The following is a 22,561-nucleotide window of genomic DNA, read 5'->3' as shown; positions in this document are numbered from 1 at the left end:
AGACCTGTAGCCTGGGTAAAGTTATCTGTTTACCTTTCTTCACAAGAAATAAATGACATGCCAAGCATTAATAAAAATAAATGGACAAAGTGAGTACATCAGTGTTTCTTTGTTGATCTTGCTAAGCTGTTTATATGAATTAATATATATGTTTGTTTTTTCCCCCCATAGTCATTAAAGAAGGTTGGCCAGGATGCAACAGTACTGCTTATATGCATAACAGTTTTTCTCTCCTACCTCCCTGAGGCAGGCCAGTACTCCAGCTTCTTTCTGTACCTCAGACAGGTGAGTTCAAGAATGCAGTGCAACAAAAAAAGTTTTTTTCTTCATGTAAAATTGGTCATTTGTAGAGTCATTCATTTAAAATAGCGTGCTGTGCTCTGATCTTTGCTGAGAAAAGTACTAACTTTAACCTAAGAAGTATTCTATGTATGACCCCTGACCAGCAAGAACAGAATGATAAACTTTAAAGTTCATCAGATACGTAAAGATTCTTAAATATGATGGTGGTCGTCAAAACATCCAAGGCAGCAAAAAATTACAAAATTAGTTGAGTACCATGTTAGGGTGCATCTCTGCAGACATGAGAATGTACCGTGTAGGCCTAGAGAGCTAAGTCTATCTGTTGGTGCAGAAACTCTTGCAAGCAGTTGAATACCACTGGAAAAACATATTGTTATCAAGTGTTTTCATAGGACTCTGCTACTAGTGTCATTGTAGAATTTAAAGAAAATTGGGTTTCTCCACCTTTCTTGTGAAGGTGTTTGTATCAAGCCAGTTTTTTACAGTCCTCAACTCCTAGATGTTATGTTGTGCAGCCTTGTATCCAGCCCTTCTGAAGTCATAAGTAAAATATGATTTTTTTTAAATATGTAATCATTTGCCAAAGAAAGTTTCATGTACTTGTGTTTCACCCAGTGAAATGACCAAAGTAGTTATGTTCGTTCCTAGAGGTGAATTCAAGTAGTGGGAACCGGCTGGATTTACAGAATCCAGTCTGCAACTGATGTGACATATCACTACACTCCCTTTCTCTGGTGTTGCCACTCTTTTGTTCCCCCATCCATAAGTCACTACACTCCCTTTCCCTGGTGTTGCCACTCTTTTGTTCCCCCATCCATAAAAGAAGACTTCATTCCAGTTACATGAGCCTTCTTTGAATAAAAATACATTGTCAGCCCCTGATTATTGGAAATAACAACACACCATCTTCCAGTTAACCAGAAAAGCAGACCAGTAGTGGTGAACACCACAGCGATGGGTCAGTCACAGAGATAAGCCAAGTACTGATGTAAGACCTAGCCCCAATTTTAGCTTTATCCACTAAGCTATGAAGGGTGACCATGTGAGTATACTCAATAGTTTGTTCTTTCTTTCTGCATGCTGTTTGTCACTTGCATAGTTTAAATCTTTGTCTTTTAAGTTTTACAAAAAAAAAAACACAACCATCTGATGTTGTCAGTCTTCATTTTATCCTTGATAGATGGGTTTGGTTCTGATATCAGGACAGACTGCCATTACTACAGCTTACCCCAGCCAAAAACTCTCGAGCTTCACCTACAAACAATCCCTCTGTCTCAGCTACCTCATATCTCATTTGCCACTTCTCCAAAATGGTCTCGTTTTGTCAGTGCTCCTGAGTTTCAGTGGATTTAGATAAATTCTTTCCTTTATTTCTCAGATTTTTCTCTATTTCTCTCGTCTTCTTAATCACCCTTTTCTTTAATAATTTTTCTTATGTGTAGTGTAACTTTAAAATGTCATTGTTGATGTTCTTTCCCCTTGCATGCTAATGTATTTTCCTTAACCCTCATCATTGATGGTTTCCCCTCCCTTTCTCTTAATCTTTCTTTCTTAAGTTGATATCCCTCCCCCATACACATTAGTGTACTTTCTTCAACTATCGTTGATAGTTTTTTCCATTTCGCTTTCTTTCCATAAAAAAAAAAAAAACTTGCTTTCCACTTTCCTAGTATCTAAAACTTTCTGTGTGAGTATGCGTAGCTATATTACAGCCATATTTTTTCTTGTTGACATGGCTGAGAAGGGTAAAGCCCTTTGTGGCTTTAAGAAATGCCAGAAGTACAGCCACAAAATTCCATCCACAGCAAACTTATTTTGAAAGGCTTGATTCCCTCAGCCTTCAGTGAAGCCTTATCTATGGCGGACAAAGCAAAAACTGATGTTTCCTCTCCTTTGTCCTTATCTTCAGTGGACAAATGGAAAAACAGAAGTCTTTCGGTTCCGATCTCTCTGTCTGTTCCGAAGCCAAAGAAATTGAAACCCTTGGTTTTGAAATTATCTTTGGAACCAGAGGCCTCTGACTCAAAACCACTGGTGTTGAGAACAATTCCAACATCGATAGTTGTTTCAAGTCCTTCAACATCGAAGGCCCTGGTGCAGTAAAAAATTTCTGCTTCACCTACCATCACAAGACATTTTACCAAGAACAACTTATTCACTTTCAGTTGACTCTTTCACTGGAGAACTTCCAGAAGTTTTTCTGCAGAGGCCTAAGTCTCCTTCAGCTTCATCTGTCCACTCCACCAAAAGTCTTTCTGAACTTGACGTGGAGAGGCTGTTGAATAAAATTTTGTGGGCTAGAGATCTTTTAGGCCCCCTTTTGGTTCTGACCCCTTCAGGTCTTGGAACCGAATCTTCCTTTACTCCATTAACTACTCCTTGTCTAAACTTCTCTGTGGTCTTAGTCATCTGTTACCGATCTCCCGACACAAACTGTGCCAGTTCTTGAGGTCCTCGTATCTTTGGAACCGGTAACTCTCCTTACTGAGCTCTTTGGTGGCTTCAGAACCAGAGACCTTTCTGAGCCATAGCTACCCTGTCAGTTCCAGGGGAGTGTAGGACCTGACTCCAGGTTTTTTGGAGCCATTCCTGCTCTTCAGGGCTTCAGCTCCAGTTTCTATGTCGAGGGTCAGTTCTTCAGAGTGGGGAGTGAACCCAGTCCCGAGGCAGTCTCTCTCTGTTCCAGGCTCCCTCCCTTCTTCAGGCAGCCAGCCTTCGATGCAGTGGAGAGGGCCATGTCACAGTGACTCAGTCGGTGCCTTCCTCCTCGGAACAGGGACACCCCTCTAGCTTTGTTATTCCTCCTACCTCTCCACTGGGACAGTGGGTGCTAAGTCTCAGGTTTCTCAGACTCTGGTAATGTCATCTTCTGACACCTCCCCAGATTATCCCCCTGAGGAGGTCCCTCAGAAAAGTGCAAGACGAAGCACTTGGATTCCTCCCCAGGAATCTGTCACTAAGGACACAGATTTTGATGGGGGGAAGGGTCCCCATGGACACCACCTGAAGATGTCTCCTTTGACTACATCCTTTTAATCTTAAAGGGGTGTCAGGAAGTTCCAAAACCTTTCCTCAGAGGAATCTGTTTACCTATAGGATTTTAGCACCCGCCCATCTACCTCTTGGGTTACCCCACCCACTGATGACTAACTAACATCCTTCCCCCTTATACACCCAACAGAGCTCTCAGATCTGAAAATCAGAACTTAATTACTATCCATAAACCTAAACGTCCTGCTGGCCAACTTCTCCTATCTTTCTCACTAGGCAAAAATGGAATTCCCTTCCCTCCACACTAAGAACCATACCAAACTCAGAAAACATCAAAACCCAACTATTCAAACACCTGTCCACTAAATGGAAATGTACCTGCCTTCACCCAACCTAATCAAAGGGGGTTTTCTCTCTCTGGTTTCCAAGCTCTACAACTCTCATAGTTATCTTCCTATGAGCCTATCTAAGCTCTCAACAATTTCTATATCTTCTCTCTAAGCTCTCAACAACTCCTACAGCTACCCTCACACAGCCCAACCTTGTAAATATTGTAAATAGCATTCTACTGTTGATGTGTGTATGTAAAGCGCATTTACATTTTCTTAAAAGGTTTGTATGTAAATTGTTTCCACACCTAACACATTTCTGTTTTCATCAAATGAAACTGTATGATCCCTACCTTCAAGCTTAATGAATTTAACTATGCATGGTAGTGAATGCATTTATGAGTAACTATTCTACATAATATTATCTTTAATATTAACTATCAGTTGTATCTAAATTGTATAATGCATCTTGGAGTTTTTCTACCTGGGCCTCCACTGAAAATGGGTCATTTCGGCCGAGTGGACTTCCCCGGTAATCAAACTGCAAATAAATAAGTAAATAAAAAATGAACTCATTCAGCTGTTTTCACAGCGAGTGTGGAAGGTTTCCTTGGATCTCAGAGATGCTTATCTGTATATCCCCATCCATCCTTAATACAGGAAATATTTACATTTCTCTGTGGGTTCTTTGCATTATCAATTTTCTGCCTTGCCTTTTGGCCTTTCCACTGCCCCAAGGGTATTCACAAAGTGCTTGGCCCCTGTCATTTTCTTCTTGAGGGTCCAGGGTGTTCAGGTTTATCCTTACTGAATGATCTTCTCTTCTTAGCAAACAACACACATCACTTGTCTCAAAATCTATGGAAGGCCATTCATCTCTTTCAAAGCCTGGGTTTCACATTATATTTCAAAAAATCCAGTTTGACTCCATCATAGGATCATATCTTCTTGGGGTGCAGTTTCAGGACAGATTTGATAGTGTTTCTACCAACAGACACGGTTCAGTCTCACTTGTTTCAGAGACCTTTCTGACTCTTCGTTACATTTCAGACAGGGAATTCTTAAGACTTTTAGGATTCATGGCTTCCACAATTCCAGTGTTGCCCTTTGCAAAGCTCCATATGAGAAAATTTCAGTGGTTTCTAAAGGCTGCCTGGTCCCAGCATGCTCACCCACTAGATGTTATGATTCCTCTCCTTCCCTGCCTGAAAACAGAGCTCCTCTGGTGGATTCAGTATTTATTTATTTATTTATTTACATTTGTTAACTGGGCTAGTCTATCTGGATATATGTCCATTTTCATTAGACGCCCAGGGAGAAAAGCTCCAACCAGTAGCAGAGACAAGTTTACAATATGCAGTAAAAAATACATCTATTTAAAAACACATTGTTTAATTTGAGGATGAGATACTTATAAAAAAGAATTCCAAAAAATATAACATCGTGTTTTTTTTTTTTTTTTTTGTTAAAGCAGTGGAGAAGAGAAGAGTTGAGAGAGTAGAAAAGAGGTTTAGATGTCAGAGAGGGTTATATAAGGGAGAGAACAGTGAGTTATCAGATGCTGGTTAAAGTTAATTCTTATCAGGTGGGAGTAGATGCGAGAAAGGAAAGAACAGTAGGAACCTGGTTCTGGTGTAATTCTTGTATATTGGGTCTAATCAATCAGGGTTGGAGCAGGGACAAAGCCAACCGTTCTTTAGATATTCTTTAAGATGCTTTTTATATAGTTGAGTGGAAGCAAGAGAGGAAAGTTCACTAGGGAGTTGATTCCAGCTTTTTCCCACTGTGTTGGAGAAGAGCGAGTCCCCTGCTTTGTTGTTAGATTTGACAGAAGAAACTAGAAATTTGTTAGCTGAGCGAAGTGTAGGGAGATTTTTGTAGGGGGTGATTAGATTAATAAGGATTGGGGTATTATTAGGGTGATATTTTTTGGGTGATAAGTTGCTGATAGAGTAATTTGTTATCCAGTTGTAGCCTTCCCAGTTGTTTGAGGTTGTGACAGTGGTGTGTTCTATAGGGGGAACTGGTAGGAAATCTGGCTATATTATTATAACAGGTGGAAAGTTTAGTAATGTTATTTCTAGACAGATTAGTATAAATTGCAGAAGCATAGAACAGGGTAGAAGATAGGTGGGTCTGAGCAATAGTAATTCTCGCTGGGGGGGGGGTAAGAAAGGGTTTGAGTCTGTAGAAGGAGCCTAGTTTTTTGTTGACAGTTTTTATTTTTGAGTTAATATGGTCATCAAAGCTAAGGGTGTTGTCAGTTGTAACACCCAGTAAGCGGGTTGTGGTGTCAGGGACTATATTTGTGCCATTGTTAGAGGTTATTATGAAATTTGGTAGAGGTGACTTAAGAGTAGGAGCAAAGAGTAGCAGTTTTGTTTTTTTAGGGTTCAGGAGGCAGTGTTGCATGAACCAATTTTCAACACTGTTTAATACTGTTTGGGTCTGGAATTGGAGACAGTTTATAGACTTGGCAGAGCAAATTAATGTTGAGTCATCACCATATTGAATGCAAGTGGCTTGAGGAATTTTGGTATGTAGATTGTTAATACATAATGAAAAGACAAGAGGACCTAAAATGGAGCCTTGAGGTACTCCGATGTTCACAGGGAGGGAAGAAGAAAGGGTATTATTCCAAAGGACTGCCTGCTGTCTGTTTTCAAGATAGGATTTAAACCATAGTAGAGCTTGTGAGTCAAGTGATTGGGCTTTTAGGATTTCAATGAGTAAGTTGTGCTTCACCATGTCGAAGGCCTTTGAAAGGTCAATAAATAGAGCAGAAGAGAAAGTATTGTTGTTACGATTTTTGTTTCTAGAGTCACCTTCCCTCTCGGTAGTTCTCTCTGAATCCAGGCCTTCCTCTTCTTTTCCCCCAGCCTTCTCGACAGCTTTTCATAGAAGCTTCAGATACAGGCTGGGAGTCAACATTTGCTTCCGGGAAGGTGCAGGGTCTCTGGTCTCCATCTCAGAAGAGGGAGCACATCAGCATCAGAGAAATGAGGTTTCTGCTTCTAGCTTTGCAAACTTTCATCCTCTCTTCCAGCCAGGTCCTCTGAAGGTCTTTACAGACAACACCACTGTTCTCTGGTGCATGAACAAACGGGGGGGGGCACCAAATATTGCCTTCTATGCAGGCTAACTATCAAGGCATGGGAATTAGCAATTCCATACAAGGTCACTCTTCATGCTGTTTACCTACCCTCTGCTCAAAGTTCTGTGGCAGACATGTTAACCAGGTCCATGACACACTCCCACGAATGGATACTTCACAGGGATGTGTTCCTGGACCTGGTTCATTGGTGGGGTACTCCACATCTGGACCTATTTGCCTCCCCTCAAAACAGATAACCTCCTCTCTTTTGTGTCAGGGTTCCACATCCTGTGGCATGTAAGGTGGACACCCCTTCTTTCTCATGGAAGAGGATGTTTCTTTATGCATTCCCACCTTCCCTCTCATACAGAAAGTCATGCTGGAGATTCAGCAGGACAAACCGAAAATCTTGTTGGTGACTCCCATTTGGCCAAGACAGCATTGGTTCCCTCTACTGCAACTAGCCAAGGGCCATCACCACAAGTTGCTTCACTGATTGGATCTTCTCACACAGGACAAGGGATCCCTGCTTCATCCACATCTGTCAGCATTACAACTGACCTTGTGAGTGATCAATTTCTGATCCCATTCAGGGACCTTTACTCTAAGGATGTGGTTGGGGTTTTGCAGGTGGCCAGGAAACCCAATGCAAGAAAATCTTATATTTCCAAATGGAGAAGATTTTCTATGTGGTGCTGTAATAGAAATCTACATCCACTTTCTGTGGCATTCCAGTAGTACTCTGTTACTTGTCTGAACTACTTAAAAGTGGCTTATCATACTCCTCAGTGAAAGTCCATTGCTCTGCTCTTTCTGCTTGTCTGCCACTATCACCTCCATTAGCTTCCAGATTGGAAGTTAAACTTTTTCTTAAAGGTGTCCTACATATTAAGCCCTAAGGGAACCGGATGTCCTTCAAGGATGCATCTGCAGTCATAACATATGGGTTGTCCTGCCTCAGGCAGCCCTTCGGTCGGCCGGATTCCAAAGTCTGGGTCTGGCCTCGGCTGATGTCACACCTTCCCCGACGTCAGAGCGTCTGGGGTATAAAAGCATCAGCCAACGCCATTTTCCCCAGTCTTTCTTGCCACGCGGTGCCCAAAGCAGAAGCTGTTCGCAAGTGCCAGTCGGTCAGATCCAGTGATTTCAGCTACCGAAGACTTCGAAAAAGCTAAGTACCCCGTTGGGGACTCTTTCTTGCCTCAGCCGATGTCAGATAAAGTAAATAATTGTTTAACTTGTGGGAAACAAATACCTCATAAGGATTTCCATTCCTACTGCCTTCCTTGCTTAGGCCCAGACCACGACGTATCGTCCTGTTCAGCCTGTGCTTCCTTCAACCGACGAACTCTTAGACGTCGGTCGGAGTTTGCAGAGGAATTTTTTGGGGCTAGTTTTGCATATAAAATGCCGTAGGTGACTCCGACATCACATTTGGTGAAAAAATGGAAGGACAAGGACCGACACTCGCGGCCCGCGGTTTTGGCTGAAACCACGGTAAAGCCTACCGCGAGTGTCTCAAGTTTCAGCCGAAACAGAGTCCTCAGAGATTCCTTCATCCGAATCCACTCAACCGACCACCGCGGCCCGGGAGGCCCCGGCTGAGTCGGCTACCGAGCTACCTACCGAAACCAGTGTCCAGGATATGTCCGACACCATTCCTTTGGACATATCTAACTCCTGCACGTGGGGCAGCTAGGCCCCCTGCTTCCATGTCCATTAAGGCCTTCTCCAGGGCTAAAGCTGCTAAACTTTCTAAGGCTTTGCCTCCCAAGACTACCTCCCAGAGGCCTTCCTCTAGTACTCAGATCCTCAGCCTTGCAGAGGACCTTATTTCTTTAATTAGAGGTTCACAACCTCACCCGGACAGGGCCTCTCACCCTCCACCAGACAAAAGGCCCAGGACTGAGCCTTCTGACCCACACTCTTCAGATGAGTCCACGGATGGTTCTGAGTTGTCAGACCACCAGGAGGAGGCTTATTCGCCCTATGAGGATTCTGATGCTGAAGAATCTATCCCTTCGGCCTCCCTCCTGAAGAGTTTTCCTTTGGTGAGACTTTACACTCCATGAGAGAGCATTTTCAATGGCAAGGTCAGGAATTCTCTGATTCTAGAAAAAGATTAAGGACCTTTTTACATTTGCCTCAGCATAGGCCTTTAGCTATACCTCCTGTTTTGAATGTAATTGATGATGTGTACAATGATGTCAGTACAGCCCCTGATACTCTCCCCCCGGCCCCTGCCAAACCTGATAGATACTAAAGGGTCCCGGATTCTCATTTCCATCTGTATAAAGCCCATTCTGCAGACCCAGAAACTATTACTCTGGGCCCTAAAGGGGTTGCGGCTGCCACTGACAAAAATCCTCTACCTTCTGAAAGAGAGTCTAGAGCTTTAGAGAGATGGGGAAAGAAGGTATATACTTCTGCAACTCTTTCCGTCAGGGCACTAAATTGTCAATTTCATATGATACAGTACCAAGAGTATTTGTTAGATGAACTGAACAAGAAGCTTTCTTCTCCTGAGCCCCTTGACCGTAAATCCCTTCAGGATTTGGTACACAACTCACAGCAGGTTAGTAATCATTTCTTAAAGTGTGGTTATGATGCATTGAAGGCTTCATTTAGGTCAGCTATGACTGGGGCAGTTATTCGTAGGCATGCCTGGCTGAAGGAACAATCTTTGCCAGACCATGTTAAAGCTAAACTCCTGGATGCTCCAATGGAGAAACAAAATTTATTTGGCTCCTCTGCTCAGGAGGTCTTAAAAAAGTATGAAGAAAAGGCAAAATCTGTGCAAACAGTTAAGGATTTCCTACAAGTACAGCCACCGAGATTTAGCAGAAACTGGCCTACTAAGAATTGGTCCTTTCCAGACTCGGACAGAGCCCAGAGAGGCAGGAACAGACGCCCCAGAGGCAGAGGCCAATCTAGGGGCTCTTACAGAGGCCGTCAGTGGCAACCTGCCAACCAGAGAGGTAGTGCAACAGCAGCAACAACAACTACTACACCAGGACAGGCTCAATGACTTTACTCTGATTCCACCCACCAGGGCTCAACTGGAAGCACCCTTGGGCGGAAAGCTTGCTTTATTCTCAAAAATTGGCATTATATTACAAGGGACACATGGACACTGCAAATAATAGACAAAGGATACAGGTTCCACTTCCACACTTTGCCAAAAGAAACGGAATGCCAAACCTACCACCAAATCAGAGGGCAGAGGCTTTAAAGCAGATCAACAACTTGCTTCAAATGAAAGCCATAGAAAAAGTACCACTTTCAGAACAAGGCCAAGGATTTTACTCCAGACTATTCCTTGTACCAAGAAAAGAAAATCAATGGAGGCCTATTCTGACCTGTCCGCACTGAATAGTTTCCTCATTGTGCCAAAATTCAAGATGCTGACCCTACAGCAACTTCTTCCCATGTTGGGCAAGGAGTCTTGGCTGGTGACTCTAGATCTCAAGGAGGCATACCTGCACGTCCCTATTCGACCAAACTGCAGAAGACACCTCAGATTTCTTGCAGGATCAGAGCATTATCAATTCTCAGCATTGCCCTTTGGCTTATCTACTGCGCCCAGAGTATTCACGAAATGCCTGGCATCAGTAATTGCACACTGCAGACTTCAGGGGATTCAAATCTACCCTTATCTGGACGACTGCCTTATACAAGCGGACAACAAGGTAAATTTGATAAAAGACTTGGCCTATGCCATCCGCCTACTACAGGCATTGGGATACACAGTCAACATCCAAAAATCAAGACTGGTTCCATCCCAAAGGATAACCTTTCTGGGTGCGGATCTAGACACAACCACCCAAATGGCCTTTCTCACAGAAGAAAAACAAAAACAACTTCCAGATTACTTCATGAATCTGACAAGACAAGCTCAGCTTACTGCAAGGAAAATCCTGCAGGCCTGGGTTACATGGCATCCTGCATAATACTGATACCACAGGCCAGGCTGCATATGAGAAAATTACAATGGTATCTAAGGAGTGTATGGTCTCAACACAGTCACAGTTTGGAAACTTTGATACCAATCATTCCTTGCCTTCAAAAGGAATTCCTGTGGTAGGCTCAGGCCTGCCAGTCCAACAGAGGATTGCCTTTCAACAAACCAAAAACAAAACAAACCATCACCACGGACGCTTCAGACCGAGGATGGGGAGCACACATGGAGGACAAATGTATCCAAGGCCTATGGTCTCAAAGACAGCTACACATGCACATAAACCAAAAGGAAATGCTGGCAGTGATGCATGCAATCGAGGCTTTCAAACCCTTCCTCCATCAAGGCCACCTGTTAATAAGGACAGACAACACCACGGTCATGTGGTACATAAACAAGCAGGGAGGCACACACTCCTACCCTCTATGCCGGCTGGCTATGAATCTATGGGAGCTATGCCTGAAACTCAATATCCAACTGCAGTCCCAGTTCGTGCCAGGAAAGGAAAATACACTGGCAGACAGCTTAAGCAGAACTGCCATGAATGCACACGAGACATCTTCCAACTCATAACAAAGGCATGGGGAACGCCGGAGATAGATCTATTCGCATCCCCCCTCAACCATCAACTGAAGACATTCTGCTCAAGGACATACCACCCACAAGCATGGAGGGTGGACTCTCTCTCTTTCAGCTGGAAAGCTCTAAAAGTATATGCCTTCCCACCTCTCCCTTTAATGTACAAGGTTCTACTGAAGATCAGGGAGGAACAGCCAAGAGTGATTCTGATAGCTCCAGACTGGCCAAGGCAACACTGGTATCCACTATTGAGGAGCATGTCACAGGCAAAACCATGGCCTCTTCTTCTGACGCAGAACAATTTCAAGATCATGCATCCCAACTTAAAAACATTGCAGCTAACTGCCTGGAAAATCCCTTAAAACCAAAACAAAATGTTTTATCACAGACAGTGAAGGACATTATCATGGAAGCTCGCCGGCCTTCCACAAGGAAGACATACTCAGCTAAATGGAAAATATTTTTCATCTGGAACACATCAAAAGGCTTAGATGTGACAGTGGCAGACATGACACATATTCTGGAATACTTAGCAGAACTGTTCCACAATGGCCTTTCCTATTCTTCCATTAAGATTCATGCCTCAGCAATTTCAGCTGAATACAATTTGGATCCACCTATCTTCTCACACCTTCTACTCAAGCAATTTCTGAGAGGGATCAAAAATATCAAACCCCCAAGAAAACCCCCTTTACCTGCTTGGGATCTCAACTTTGTCTTGGAGAAACTAACACTTCCTCCCTTTGAACCAGCAGCATCAGCGGATCTCCAGTTTCTGTCTTGGAAAACTGCATTCCTTCTGGCAATAACTTCAGCAAGAAGAGTATCTGAGTTACAAGCATTAATGGCAGTACAGCCATTTCTTATCTTCCATCAGGACAGAGTTACACTAAGAACTAATCCTACTTTTATGCCAAAGGTGGTATCTAGGGTATCCTTGAACCAAGCTATTCACTTGCCTACGTTCTTCCCAAATCCACAGAATAGAGGGGAAAAACTTCTGCACACCCTGGATATACACAGACAACTAGGCTACTACTTGGACAGGACTAAAAGTAGCAGAAAAACTGACCAACTATTGGTAGCATATGCTGCTGGGGTGCAAGGAAAAGCAATTTCCAAACAGACAATTTCAAAAAGGATAGGAAATTGCATTCAATTTTGTTACTCCTTTCATGGAAAGTCAGTTCCTGCAAACATCAGGCCTCATTTCACAAGGGCCACGGCCACCACTACAGCCTTCCTACGAGGGGTGGCTACCAAGGACATTTTAGAAGCTGCTACTTGGAGCTCCGTGCATACATTTACCAAACATTACAATCTACCTTTATACTCCAGATCCAGAGCAGGCTTTGCCACTGCAGTCCTGCAGGGGATCTTAACTACACCATCCTTTTCTTAGTGCCTCCTCCCCCAGATTAGCTATGGTATTCTACCCATATGTTATGACTGCAGATGCATCCTTGAAAGACATAGTACAGTTTTGTACCTACCATAAATGTAGATGTCCGATAGGTATGCATCTGCAGTCAGGTTTACCCTCCCTCCTACCCCTCTGTGGTATTCCTAGGGTGTTTACCCCTCTTTTAGCTAGCTGGGGGAATCTATTATGGTGTATTTGTTTGTATATACTTGTATGTATATATATATATAATTTTGCAAATGTTTGGAATTCTACAGCATTTCTCCAAATTTAGCCTTCCTAGAGGGCACCTGGCATCTGGGGCAAGAAAAACTGAGGAAAATGACGTCGGCTGATGCTTTTATACCCCAGACGCTCTAACGTCGGGGAAGGTGCGACATCAGCCGAGGCCAGACCCAGACTTTGGAATCCGGCCGTGACTGCAGATGCATACCTATCGGACATCTACATTTATGGTAGGTACAAAACTGTACTTTCCTCCTCCTTGGGATCTTAATTATGTCTTAGAGAAGCTAATTCTGCCCCCCCCTTGAGCCCACAGGTTCTGCTTCTCTAAAGTTTTGCACTTAGAAAACTGTGCTCCTGGTTGCCTTGACTTCTGCTATTAGGGTCTCTGAGATTCAGGCTTTGAGGACATCTCCACCTTTCTTGGTTATCCAGCAGGACAGAGTTTCCTTGCGAACCAACCCTTCTTTCATGCCTAAAGTGGTGAATGACTCATCTCAATCAATCTATCCAACTGCCTACCTTTTTCTCCTCAGTCCTCTAGTGAAAAGATTTTGCATACCCTAGATGTACATAGGCAACTTAGATTTTACTTGGACAAGAATAAAGCTATCAGGAAGCCAGATCAGCTTTTTGTGTACTTTCATCCCAAGGCTCCGGGTTTACCTGTTTCTAAAACTAATTGATCTTGGATTTCTAAGGCTATTGTGTTTTGCTATGATTTCCATGGTAAGTCCTTGCCTACTTCTGACAAGAGCCCATTCCCCTAGATCTGTGGCTTCTGGGGCTTTCTTTACGGGTTTGGTTACATATTCTATTTTGGAGGCTGCTACTTGGTCCTCTGTGCACACTTTTACCAAACATTACAAGTTGGACTCTATTTCTAGGTCCAGAGCAGGGTTTGCTAGGGCTATTCTCCTTGGGTTTGTGGAGAATTCTTCCTTGCAGCATTCCTCTAGTCCTTCTACCTCCCAAGGTCCCAATTAAGCTATGGCACTCTTCCATATGTAAAGAATACTGCAACATTGAATAGAAGGACATAGAATAGTTATATAAAATCTTACCATAACCATAGATGTCCTTCTCTTCTGTGTTGCAGTATTCTGTCCCTCCTACCTTCCCCCTGCATCTTGTCACTTTCCTGGATGACTTATTTTCCTTAGGACTCTTGTTCCTCATGGGGCATTCTTGTTCTGAAGATGGTACATGCGGACATCCTTTTATGGTTGACGTTGTCAAAGCAGACATACAACGTCCCACGTACTGCCAGTGGCTAAAAGCTTTTGTATACTGGCCAGACATCAGGTCATAGGACGGAAATACAACCCATATATAAAGAATACTGCAACACTGAATAGAAGGATATAGAATAGTTGTGTAAAATCTTAACATAACCATAGATGTCCTTCTCTTCTATGTTGCAGTATTCTGTCCCTCCTACCTTCCCCCTGCATCTTGTCACTTTCCCGGATGACTTATTTTCCTTAGGACTCTTGTTTCTCATGGGGCATTCTTGTTCTGAGGATGGTACACAGGGACGTCCTTTATGGCTGATGTTGTCATAGGAGGTGTACAACATCCCACGTACTGGCAGTGGCTAAAAGCTTTTGTATACTGGCAGGACGTCAAGTTGTAGGGTGGAATACAACCCATATATAAAGAATACTGCAACATAGAAGAGAAGGACATCTATGGTTATGGTAAGATTTTAGACAACTGTTTATGCACTTACCATAACATTCCATCTGTGTTGACTGTCTTCATCTTTCCTTGACTACCCTCCCTCTGTCCCCTGACCTTCCAGGATTTTTTGGTGAGCTGATTAGATATCCTTGAATTATTATGATTTTTTTCAAGCATAGTAGATATGGCCTCCATTTGGGCTTCCTTTCTATATATTTGTATATGGTTCCCCTTCACAATCTCGAATTACTGAATGCTCGAAATTCAGTAACTTGAGACTGTAAAGTTGAACCAACAAAAATCCCGAAACCCACAAGCACGAAAACAAAAAAACCCTAACATACAGAACACATACACCACACAACACGCACACCATACAACCCACATGACATAAACTACAAGCCCTACACTGCATGCACGCAGGGGGGAAACCCCCCCTGCACCCCCCTATGTGGGGGGCAAGCTCCCCCCCCACTTATATATTCTAACTCCGAGATCGCACTAATACACAAAATAAAAAACACCACACAGACATTTTACACTGCCTTGCACACACACACAAATGCAGACACGTCCAACACTCACACTCATACTCCCACCTCCCTACCCTAACCGGCACACACAACTTGCAAAACACACACATACACTCACTCACCTTCACTTCCATAAAACATCCCGACTCACACACTTCCCATCCCGTAGCTGACATGCATAAGCGCAAATTAGAGTAATTGGAATTTGCGTTTATGCAGATTCGCGCTTATAGGTTTTCGACTTTACAGTCTCAAGTTACTGAATTTCGAGCATTCAGTAATTCGAGATTGTGAAGGGGAACCATATATATATATATATATATATATATATATATATATATATACATATACATACTTTTCTGCAAACTCGATCTGAGGTAATTGTGAGAGAGGGATTGTAGGTAGAGGTGAAGCTCAAGAGTTTTTGGCTGACATGAGCTGTAATAACGGCTGAGTCTGTTCTGATAGAACCAAACCCTTCTGTCAAGAATAAATGAAAGTAGACAACACAGATGGAATGTTATGGTAAGCACATAACTTTTTCATTTTTGTTGCTGTTGTGATTAGTTGCCATCTCATCCATGGATCTTTGTGATACATTTGCAAATGTCCATTGATGTTTACTGTTTGCGTACTTCCACCTTTTTGTTTTTATTCCTGTTGCACCTTTGCGATTTGAAAAACAGTTGATGGCCTACGGTGTTAGCCAGTTACATTTGGGGCAGTCTTGCAGCACAAGATTCCTTCTTAAATTATGAAGGCTGCTAAAACTGTGTTCATCATTTAATAAACCGAGTAAAGTTAGCCATTCTGCTGCTGGTTAGTACTTTGATTTCCAGCTGTGTGCTTAAGTGTTATGACAGAATAAAGGGCAATGATTTGGTTGTAAGTTAACTTTTTTGTTGATCTGGTCAAAACGTTCCTCTTCAGGTCAAAGTTTCTCATTTTCAGAATGCTGTTTTACATTGCGGTTAAGTCAGTAGCAATTAATATTTGCTGCCTTGCAGCTGTTGGTCCATTCAGCTGGACTTTGCATGTTGTCCTCACATTCATGTTGGTTTTACTGAGATCGGGGGCCTCTACATTTGCTTGTATGCATCTGCAACAAGGGAACTGGCAGTGTTCCACTGACTTTTGGCCAGTATGTGGCTGAGGGTTTCTGAGCTGTGCAGTAGATTGACATCTCTTTCATTGTTAGTTTTTGCCTTGTAGCTTTTACTTGCCAAAAAAAAAAAAAAAAAAAAAAGCAGCAGCCCACATTAACTCCGAGTTGGATAAAACACATCTAGAAAATGGGTGAATTCCTGGTCTTCATTCCTTGATCATAAACCCATAACTCAATTTTCAAAGAAGCTGGGTAACACGACATTATTCCCTTCAAATGTGGTTGAGCTTAGTTTGATGTAGTCCATACCCACTGGGCATATTTTCATAAGCATTCTTGATATTGTTATGGATTTTTCTTCTACAGTCTTTTGGGTAATAAACTCAGTCTGAACAGAATGAAAATTATGTTAATCATAATGTCCATGGTTATGGTGTTGTGGCTCTTAGCATTCCTGTCCACAGAAACCTGGTGGCCAACAAGAGTTCAGTTTCTAAATGTTATGAAATTCAGAATGCTGCCCTTGCAGAGCCTTCTGCTTTTACTGCTTCCACAAGCTTGCATGGTCACCCCTGTACTTAAAAGATGCTTATCTCCACATCCCCTTAACCAGGGTGAACAGTTTCAAAAATTGAAAGCAGAGAGTTCACAGTGCTAGATCACCTGCTTGCCCTTTAGCTTGCCTAGTACACCCAGAATATTTACTAAGTGTCTGGCTGCAGTAATTGATTTTTACGGAACAAAGGGTGTTCATATATCAATACATGGATAATAGCCTCATCCAGGTATCATCCTTGATACCTTGAAAAGATCCAGCAGCTCTAAATAGTACTCTTAATTAATTCCAATCCTTTTGATTTTCCTTAAAACTTCCAAAATTGTACCTTTTTCCATGGAGCAATTACTGTTCCTAGGACACTCCTGGACACTGAAAAGGGAAGGGGCATTCCTTCCTTCAGAAAATGTTCTATTCCAGTTTTTCAGAGCACTATCTGAGCAGGATCAAATCTAGACAAAAGTTGCTCAAAGTCTTGAGGTTTTGCTTCTCCTATCTAATGTATCTTTCATATTGCCAGTGTTTTTATGTAGTGTCTGTCCTGTTTTGCTTTTCCTTACTAATGTATTTTAATATTGTCAGTGTTTTGTACACATCGCCTGTCATCAGATTAGTGATCACAAGGCCTTTACTAGTACTTACCATATGCTATGTGAAACTTAAAGGGTTTTTGCTGTTACATGGTATTTTGAATTTTTAGTGAACAATGCATAGCAAGTTCAAGGTATAGATTCTCCCACTCTGTATTTGTAGATTTGGGAGTGTTTGGTCAGCTGCTGTGTGGAGTGTGCCTTGGCATGAAGTTGTCATGTTTTAAGTTAAAAAGAGAATGAAAAGATTTTGCAAGTAGCATCACTAGGGTTGCTATCTGTAAAATCATTTGTCATTGTTTACAAGTCTTATATATAGTAGCGTTTGTTATGCAGTAAAGATCTTCTGTGAGCATTAGGCAGCTGCTGCACCTTTCTAATTCAGGATACATGGTTAAAGAATTTGTACTCTGATGGATAATAATTCCTCAATAAATTTTCTTTATAAACTAATTGTGGCTAGATAAAGTGTGAATGTTTTGGTACAACTTGCAGCCCTCTCTGAGCTTAGCATAAACAGACACAGATGATTGTGGTTTGACTGAAGGGAACTGGAGAGCTAACATTAAGCCTCCTCCTCCCACTTATTGAACCGTGAGTTGGGTATCCTGCATTGACTGAAATTTTACATTTTTTAACAAGATCCTATTTTCAGGGAGTTCTGTGCACCTTTATCAACATTACCTGTAATGTAAAGTTCCAGTTACATAAGCGTTGTCTTTCCCTAAGCCTTTCAGTTTGTTTTTATTATTTTCCACAGTTTGGTTCTCACTGATTTCATCAGGAAAAGTCCTGCATTTGCATGTCATCATAGTTTCAGACCCTGTTCCAGACCAACTGATTAGGAAGACACTAGCTAAGCTGAAAGATCTCCATGACTGTTGGCTCAAGGAGGGCTTTTTTAACAACCTGTTTGTGGCTTCTGCTTTGAGGTACCATGTGTCCTACTGTAAAATTGACTATGCTGTTGATTTGGTTGGGACTGCAGACTGTAAGTGCTCACACAATGTGAGTGTCTGAAGGTGTCCTTCCTAAAGGAGGAGGTCAAGAACAATATCCTGGATGCCCACTTTCATGTGAAGTATTCTTAAGCCAACCTGCCCTTACCCTTTTCTGTGTCCTTCACAAGATGAATTAAGCCGTCATTGATATCCCTCCTTTCACTTTGTTCCTCCCACCCCAGAAGAAGTGTCTAGCTTCAAGATACTCTCCAGTGATCAAGGAAAGCCCTCAAGTGTTTCATGGTCTTGCTGTATACAGTGGCAAAGTGCATCAATTGATGTCTCCTCAGTGCCCCTCCTTCCTCGGGCTTGAGTACATTTTGAGACTGTTTGTGGAGGAAGTTTTTGTTTTAATTTAAGTTGGCTTAGAGGATCATCCTAAAGGACTAGTGGATGCATGATCTGGTCCCCTTCAATCACATTGTGGAACTCAGTGGCCCTTCTCTGGAAAACTCTGCATGCAGTTCACTCCATTTTAGCTGAACTGTTTGACAGGACCATACTCCTGTACACAGAGGATCATTAGAGACTTGTCCCAGTGTTGGAGGAGGCATGGGAGTTTTACTTTCATTTTTTTTTGTGGTCCCAAAAGAGATAAGTTAATGTTGTCCCATTCTAAATCTCGGAGTTCATCCAGCTCATTTAGTATATCCTGTTCCAACAGGATCATGCCTTTACTCCACCAAGGTGACTGGATGAAGTCTCTGGACATGATGAATGCCTTTTGTAACATTATTGCTAGAAATCGACACAGAAGACTTTTCAGTTGTCTGCTAAATGGTAATCTATGGTTATCACAAAATATTGCATTTGGGCATCTTTCTGTCAGCAGGTGACAATCTCAGTGAGGTAAACAACAAGACAGCAAGGTGCAGGATGCTTTAAATTAGGACTACTTTGCTTTCCTGGAGTGCTTTTTTCAGAGCTGTGTTTCTTCATAGTCTCCTAAAAGTATGGCAGGTGCTTTGACACCCACATGAATATAGTTCTCCCACTCATTTTTGTGCAACAGAACATTGAGAAAGAGGGACTGTATACATTTCTCTTCCATGGCATTTTTAGGTTTTTGTACTCCACCATTCCACTCCTTCTACGTATCATCCTAAATTTCAGGACAGGAAAGCCATAACTCTCTTTTTATCCTGTAGTAGATGAACACAGAGGTGTCGAGTGGTATCAGAATCCCTCGCATTCATTACCGTTGGTAGTGTCAGGCTATGGTTTTTATATGCACCCCCACCCATTCTGACATCAGCAGTCGTTTCAAAGGTATTCGAAACTGTTAAGAAGCAATCCACTTTACAGGGCTTCACCTTCAAGTAACAAATTTCTCATTTTGGGTGGAGTAGTATTCTTTACCACTTTGGTCCTTTAGTCTATGGATGATCTTGATGTTCCTCCAGGCATTTGAGTTTAGCTTAATGTTTCCACTGTCCTGATGCATGGGTTAGCCACCTCTGTACATCTTGGCCTTGTGGACCACAAGATTAGATTGTAAGCCATCATTGTCACGTTAAGCAGTCCTCTGGGACTTGAACTTGATGTTATACAGGCTTGCCTTCCAGCTTTGTGGTGTTGAGATTTGTTTTTTGGAAAGTGTTCTGATGACCAATACCTCCACGTGGTATATGTCTGAAATTGTGGCCCTTATTTGCAGGGGGACCATAACTAATATTTCACAAGAATAAGGATGCATCTGCCTTCCCTGCTAGGACTGATAACTGAATGTAAGCAAAGAGAAAAGGATAGGGGAGTGCTAAGTGAAAGACCATTTGTGGTTGAGATTTTTGATTGAGTCTAGAACTGAATCTACTATTACAAATGGATAATTATCAGGGCATATAAAATATTGCACAAATCTATCCAGGAAAGGTTAGAAAAGACTGAGTAGAGAGAATGGAAAGGCAATTTAAAAGAAACAGTGGAAGGGCATCTGTTTGGCTCCCAACTATGCAATAATGTCCAGAAGGTTTAGGATTTATGTATGGAAGTGCTTGCATGGCTATTTTCATACCCAGTCAGACTCGAGAGAATTTTTCCTCGGGTAGGTAGCATTTGCCAGAGATGCGATAGGAAACAGAGAGGTAATTGGGAACATGTTTTTTGTGAGACTTAAGCTAGCAGATAAGTTCTGTAGAGAGTACGCAGTAAGAAATGTTGAGGAAGCAAATAATTGTAACTAGTAATTAAGGAAAATGTTTTTTTAAGGTGTGATAGAACATCTGAATTGCTTAGATACAGAAATGCCTTGATAAGTTTAATGCAACTGGCTGCCAAAAAATGCAACTACCTAGAAAAAGGTAATCAAAATTTAAGCCAAACATAAAGGAAGTATTAAATATTGTAAAGGGGATAAAAGAATTGTAGGTAGGATCTTTAGAAAAAAGAAGAAGGAAATTATATAGCGATAAAAGAAATTTGTTGGGAAAAACATGCAGAATAATGCTCAGGATGAGGTGTAAAATTTAACAGAAAGGCAGGACTTGACCAATTTATGTAATGTTGGAGTGAACGATAATTGTTAAAAAAAAAAAAAAAAAAGAAAATGTGTATTGTGCATGAAGTCAGTGGAAAATGATTACAATTTTTGTTTTGTTTTGTTTTCTGTAAATGTATGATGTTAAGTTGTCAATCTCGCCTTCATTCTTGCTTGATGGCTTCGGAGCCGATCCTCGGCTCCGACTCGGCACTTGCTTTAGCTCGAGAACTCCTTTTACCAGCTCGAGGCAGCCCCATATCCCATGATGCAAGGCAGTAAGTACCCAGATCTCGTTTGCCGCTTTGCTTGGGAGGTCTTCTCTTTACCAGCTCCTGGTAAGTAGTTCACATTTGTGATTTTTCAAGCCCCTTTTTAATCAAAAACTAATTTTTTGATAGTTAAATTTATTTCTACCCTTTTCTGACAGAAATTCCCTGTCTCTTTTAATTTTTGGTTAGTGAATTTTTCCCATCCCCCCCTGTTAGGGTGTGTGTGTTGGTGTTTTTATAGAATACCTCTTGGTATTTTGTTTAATTTAATTTTGACTGGTGTGTCTGTGTGTGTTGTGTTTCGGCACCATGTCAAAGGAGAGGGTTTCAGGTTTTAAGAAGTGTGACTCGTGCTGTCAGAAGATGTCTCTGACAGACGGTCACACTTCTTGCCTGTATTGTTTGGGCCCTCTTCACCTGCAGGACTCCTGTGCTATTTGTCACTCCTTCAGCCAGAGAGTCCTGCAGGAGAGACGAACAAGTTGATTCTCAGGGGCCTTCTTAAGCCGGAGGGCTCTCCGCTAAGTCGGCTCCACAAAATCAACAAAACCTGCCAAGGCCCAGGCTTCTGTATCTAAGCCTGCGGCCTCGGCCCGACTGCATTGAGTCGAGATCGCCCGCTGGAGCCGATTCTGGCTTTAAGCGCCGGCACCGATGGCTATCGGTGCCGAACCTATTTTGACCACTTCGGCGTCGGCCCGATCGGCTCCGACACCCATGTGGCACAGGCATCGGTGTCGGCCCGATCGGCTCCGACACCGTTACTTTGGTGGCTGTATTGGCTCCGGCTGGAGCCGATACATCGAGCTCTGTCGGCTCCGAAGTCGGCGCCGACAGGATCTGTAGTATCGGCTCCGATGGCTCATTCCAGGAAGAGGTCGAGGTCTCCTTCCTTGGAGCCGATACTTCGGCTCCGCCTCTTCTATCGAACGGAGCCATCGGAGCCGATCTTCAAGGTCATCCAGGTTGTCAGATCATGACCTAGAGAGAGTGGTCAGTAGATTACTCAAGTCACAGGTACTGGCCCAAATGCTACACAGTCCGCTCTCAGCAGACGACTGTTGGTCCACACCCCGTTACAGTTCCTCCTTCAACTCTACCCCAGAGCTTGGAGTTGGAGTCTTCGGCATGGTTACTGCTACGGCTGGAGGACGGATACCCCTTCTGTTCCTTCAGCCCCTACTCTTATCTCCTCTTCCTTAGAGGGATTCGTGGTCGGGCTTCCATGGTCTCCTCCGAGGTGAGTGGCATCGACCCTTGTCCGAGCCCGCTCTTCCCCTTGGAGCCTCGGCCTTGGTGAGCTCGGCCCGACATCTGCCTCGAGACTTCCCTTTCGGTGGTCCCTGGAGTTCCTAGCTCTTCGGAGCGGGTTCTCTCGGACCTGCCTGGGAGGGGAGCATTCGAGGTGAGGAAGAGTGTACTGGCCACTGGTATCAGTCAGCA

At 42.8% G+C, this 22,561-nt stretch overlaps 1 protein-coding gene across 1 annotated transcript in view; it reads left to right on the top strand.

Moving 5' to 3' along the window:
- MFSD14A (major facilitator superfamily domain containing 14A) overlaps positions 1-22,561 on the top strand; it is a 953,206-nt gene that overhangs the window by 466,113 nt on the left and 464,532 nt on the right. Inside the window, exon 7 of the mRNA XM_044085782.1 lies at positions 172-285. Coding sequence (XP_043941717.1) covers positions 172-285 — 114 coding nt within the window. The remainder of the gene's footprint in view (positions 1-171; positions 286-22,561) is intronic.

The sequence above is a fragment of the Protopterus annectens genome, chromosome 10.part0 (assembly GCF_019279795.1).
Source record: "Protopterus annectens isolate FY-2018-M chromosome 10.part0, PAN1.0, whole genome shotgun sequence".
Lineage (NCBI taxonomy): Eukaryota > Metazoa > Chordata > Ceratodontiformes > Protopteridae > Protopterus > Protopterus annectens.
The sequence above is the reverse complement of the archived record's forward strand: the minus strand, read 5'-3'. Positions and strand labels throughout refer to the sequence as shown.